This window comes from Sinocyclocheilus grahami, unplaced genomic scaffold (assembly GCF_001515645.1).
Source record: "Sinocyclocheilus grahami isolate Dianchi unplaced genomic scaffold, SAMN03320097.WGS_v1.1 scaffold861.1, whole genome shotgun sequence".
In the NCBI taxonomy this organism is placed as follows: domain Eukaryota; kingdom Metazoa; phylum Chordata; class Actinopteri; order Cypriniformes; family Cyprinidae; genus Sinocyclocheilus; species Sinocyclocheilus grahami.
The window spans coordinates 399,768-403,332 of record NW_015506040.1 but is presented as its reverse complement, the minus strand read 5'-3'; the positions used below and the strand labels follow the sequence as shown (position 1 = coordinate 403,332).

At 36.5% G+C, this 3,565-nt stretch overlaps 1 protein-coding gene across 1 annotated transcript in view; it reads left to right on the top strand.

Moving 5' to 3' along the window:
* LOC107563202 (insulin-like growth factor 1 receptor) overlaps positions 1-2,936 on the top strand; it is a 13,974-nt gene extending 11,038 nt beyond the window's left edge. Inside the window, exon 8 of the mRNA XM_016248010.1 lies at positions 1,700-2,936. Within this exon, the coding sequence (XP_016103496.1) occupies positions 1,700-2,168 (469 nt within the window). The 3' untranslated portion in view covers positions 2,169-2,936. The remainder of the gene's footprint in view (positions 1-1,699) is intronic.
* Positions 2,937-3,565: the final 629 nt, after the last annotated feature.

Sequence of the window (3,565 nt, the reverse complement as noted above, 5' to 3'; positions counted from 1 at the left end):
GCTCGAGTGTCAGCAAGATCGTACACTTTTATTTTTTCCCCCGTGTAACTGTAGCAGTTCCCCTTCTCCGGTGCTCTCGGGCCTCCTTTCCAGCTCTGCAGTGTGATTTCTTCACAGTTGTGTGTTTGCTGTGCAGTAAAGAGGTCACAGTATTCACCATGAGCTCACTGCAGCTATGTTTAGGACGTAACCGCTGATAGCATGCATGTTTATGTTAGTGATTCGTCATGCTGCCACCTGTTGTTCAGTGCTATGGCAAGAAGACGTAGGTGGTATGAACAAGATCTTATCAGTCATTTTGTTATAGTAGCAGTATATATGACAATAATGTTAAATAGTACAATATTCAATCAGCTATATGTAATGACTATAATTAAATTATAAAGTATTTAGTGCTGTCAAATCGATTAATCGCGATTAATCGCATCCAAAATAAAAGTTTGTGTTTACATAATATATGTGTGTGTACTGTGTATATTTATTTGTATGTATGAATACACACAAACACGTTTATATATTTAAGAAATATATCTAATATATATTTATATATAATATAAATCATATCTAAATGTGACTATGTATACGTGTAAATATTTCCTAAATACATACATTTGTGTGTGTATTTATATATACATATAAATATACACAATACACACATATTATGAAAAAACAACCTTTTATTTTGGATGCGATTAATTCTGATTAATCGATTTTACAGGATTAAATTAAAGTATAAAAATGTATTATGAACCATTTTAAATTCATACAAATTAATAAATACATTAATACATTTTATAATATGTATACTGATATTATTTCAAATTTAGAGACTTGGTCTTTTAAAGACACAAATCAAAAAGATGGATTTATTGATTATATAAAGTAGTCTATACATGTAAATTGTAATGCCATTTTTTTTTTTAAACAATAAATATATTATTTAGAACTTTACATTTATTTAAAAAATTCATTTAAAATTGAAAAGGACTTTTGTTTTAATGACAAAAACCAAAAAGTTAGATTATTTAAAATACATAATATATAATATAATATATTAATATAATATATATAATACATATAATTTTGAAATTAATAAATAAAATTGATATTAATATATATAGTAACTTGATTTAAAACTGAAAATAACTTTTTTTTTAACCGACTCAAACCAGAGTGATTAAGATGATTAATAATTGGTTATGTGACGTAGTTTATAACTCATATAGTGAATACATTAATTATTGTACGTTATAAAAATTATGATAATTAAAATGTATAAAGGTATTAGAGAGAGAGAGATTTAAAATAATTGAACATTTAAATTTGAAATTTAAAAGGGACCTTTTTTCAAATAACACAAACCAGGTGTTTATTTTTGGGAATACATTTAATATAAATTAACAATAAAAATTAGCCATTTCAGCTCAAAACTTCCTGTTTTTTTAACATAACATTCCCTAAAAATTCTAAAATACACTAGTCAACATTTGAAGTGGATCAAAACCTTTCATCAAAGTTGTCCTAATATCTAAAACCAAAATGCGTTCTTGCATTTATACGCTGTCGTCTGATGCTGATAATCTAAACATGGCCAAATATCAGTCAGTCATTTAGACAGGACAGCAACTAATTAATGTTTCTCAAGGACCATGTTGCTGAACTTCTCTTGTTCTTCTCTTGTTCTCTTGTGCGCTTTCAGGTTTGAACTGATGCGCATGTGCTGGCAGTACAACCCCAAAATGCGGCCGTCCTTCCAGGAGATCATCAGCAGCATCAAGGATGACCTGGAGGCGGGATTCAAGGAGACGAGCTTCTTCTACAGCGAGGAGAACAAACCTCCGGACACGGAAGAGCTGGACATGGAGAACGTGGGAACCATGGAGAACGTTCCTCTGGAGCCGTCCTCCAGCCTGCAGCCCCTCGCTCCCTCTCTGGCCTCCACTCAACAGTGCGCCCCTGCGTCCCAGGGCTCCTCCACCTCGGCCGGCCCGTCCTCGCCGCCTTCCTCCCCCAGCTCCACGGACAAGCACCCGCTCCCCGCGTCTGCGGCAAACGGGCCCTCGATGGTTCTCCGGAGCCCGTTTGACGAGACCCAGCCTTACGCTCACATGAACGGGGGCCGTAAGAACGAGCGTGCCTTGCCTCTGCCCCAGTCGTCGGCTTGCTGATCGACGGTTTCTGGACACGTCTCTGTCTGTCAAGCCACTGTGTGGTCTCCTGAGAAGAAATATGAAGTTAAGAGACAAGGAAAGACAAAATGGTACAAACTGAGAGTCCAGGCAATCAATCTTTTCAATCATACCTCAACGGACAAAGTTTGGATTTCTTTGTTTTTTGTGTATTTCGATTGAATCGTTGAATTGATTGATATGAACTCATTTGTTATTTCCGCAGATTGGATCACTGACTGAAAAACCATGACCTTCACTCTCGCACTCGATAGGCTGACTGTTTTTGTTACGTTTTGTTACTTTTCTAAACTTCCAAAACTGGTTTGAAGGCCTGTTAGAGCCAGTAGTGGTACGGTGGCATTATTACGGCACGCTCTGCATATCTCGAAGCGAATCCAACAGCGAAGCACTTGTTCTTGTCTTTGTTTCCAAAGACGTGCGTCTAAATTAGAGATGTTTTTTCTTCCGCTCGTCTTAGAAGATCGTTCCCATGACCCAACTCAGATCTGGGTACTGAGATCTTCGGCTTCCGTTTTCTCCAAATCATCTGGCTGCGCAACATAGTGGAGAAGAAATTCTCAAATCTGCCAAATGTCTTTCTTTTCTTTTTTCTTTTATGTTGCCAAGTTGTCGTTTAATTCCCCTTGCATCCATATTCCTCAAAATACATACGACAGTTTTTGACCCTGGTGATCCAAACCTGCTTAAAGGAATAATTCACCCAAAAATGCAAATTTACAAAATATTTACTCACCCTCAGGCCATCCAAGATGCAGATGTTTCCTCATCGGAACAAATTTGGAGAAATGTAGTATTACCTCACTTTCTCATCAATGGATCCTCTGCAGTGAATGGGTGCCGTCAGAATGAGAGTCCAAACAGCTGATAAAAACATCCCAACACGACTCCAGTCCATCAGTTAAAAAAGCTGCGTGTTTGTAAAAAATAAATAAATCATCAAGGTGTTTTAATTTCAAACTGTTGTATCCGGCTAAAATACGAGTCCATAATCCATAATAACACTTCCTCCAGTTACTTGTGGATAATTTTTATGTTTTTATCAGCTATTTGGGCTCTCATTCTGACGGCACCCATTCACTGCAGAGGATCCATTGGTGAACAAGTGATGTAATGAAGAAACAAAGGTGAGAAACAAACTCACCTACCTGAGGGTGTGTTCATTTTTAGCAAATTTTGGGTGAACTGTTCCTTTAAAAACCATAGAGAGATTTCCCAGATTTCCACTTTTCTGTCGTCTTGCTTAGGATTAGACGCATTTCGCACTGAATTATTCAACAGATGCAGCAGATGTTACATTGCAAAGAAACTTTAAAAGGGATTCGGATAAAAAAAGAAGCTGAAAAGGTTTAAAAATTGTGGCTTTGTGGAGTTGA